The following is a 456-nucleotide window of genomic DNA, read 5'->3' as shown; positions in this document are numbered from 1 at the left end:
GTCACTTGCCTTGTACAACAAACCCAAGTATGACAATTGGTACTCAATGTAAATTTACTGTTCTTTCAAGGTTTTAGCCAAAAAAGAATACTGTTACAAAACAAAGTAGCAACATATCTATTTGACACCAACTGACTTACCATAGCATACAGATTTTCAAATCCCCTGACTTTGATGGGTACTTTTGAAAATTTCTGATCAAAGGCATCTGATATGTTGTGTGCTGGGTCAGTGGAGATGATTAACACTGACTCTCGGGCCTTGGCAAGTTGTACTGCCAAACTACAGCTGCAAAAAGAAACATGACTGTCAGATACGTGCTTTATAAGCAGTGTTTCCCTTACTTTTCTGGATACAATCCTGATTGCATTTCCTTTCTTTTTTTTTTTTTAGTAATCCTTATATTTCAAACCATATTAAAACTAATCCAAATGTATAAATATTTCTTAATATTAC

The 456-nt window shown here is 34.2% G+C and overlaps 1 protein-coding gene across 1 annotated transcript in view; it reads right to left on the bottom strand.

The window, feature by feature from the left end:
• LOC119592509 (ATPase ASNA1 homolog) overlaps window positions 1–456 on the bottom strand; it is a 14,858-nt gene that overhangs the window by 13,546 nt on the left and 856 nt on the right. Inside the window, 1 exon segment of the mRNA XM_037941358.1 lies at window positions 141–288. Coding sequence (XP_037797286.1) covers window positions 141–288 — 148 coding nt within the window.

This window comes from Penaeus monodon, chromosome 30, assembly GCF_015228065.2.
Source record: "Penaeus monodon isolate SGIC_2016 chromosome 30, NSTDA_Pmon_1, whole genome shotgun sequence".
Classification (NCBI taxonomy): Eukaryota; Metazoa; Arthropoda; class Malacostraca; order Decapoda; family Penaeidae; genus Penaeus; species Penaeus monodon.
This window is presented reverse-complemented; position numbering and strand designations above follow the sequence as displayed.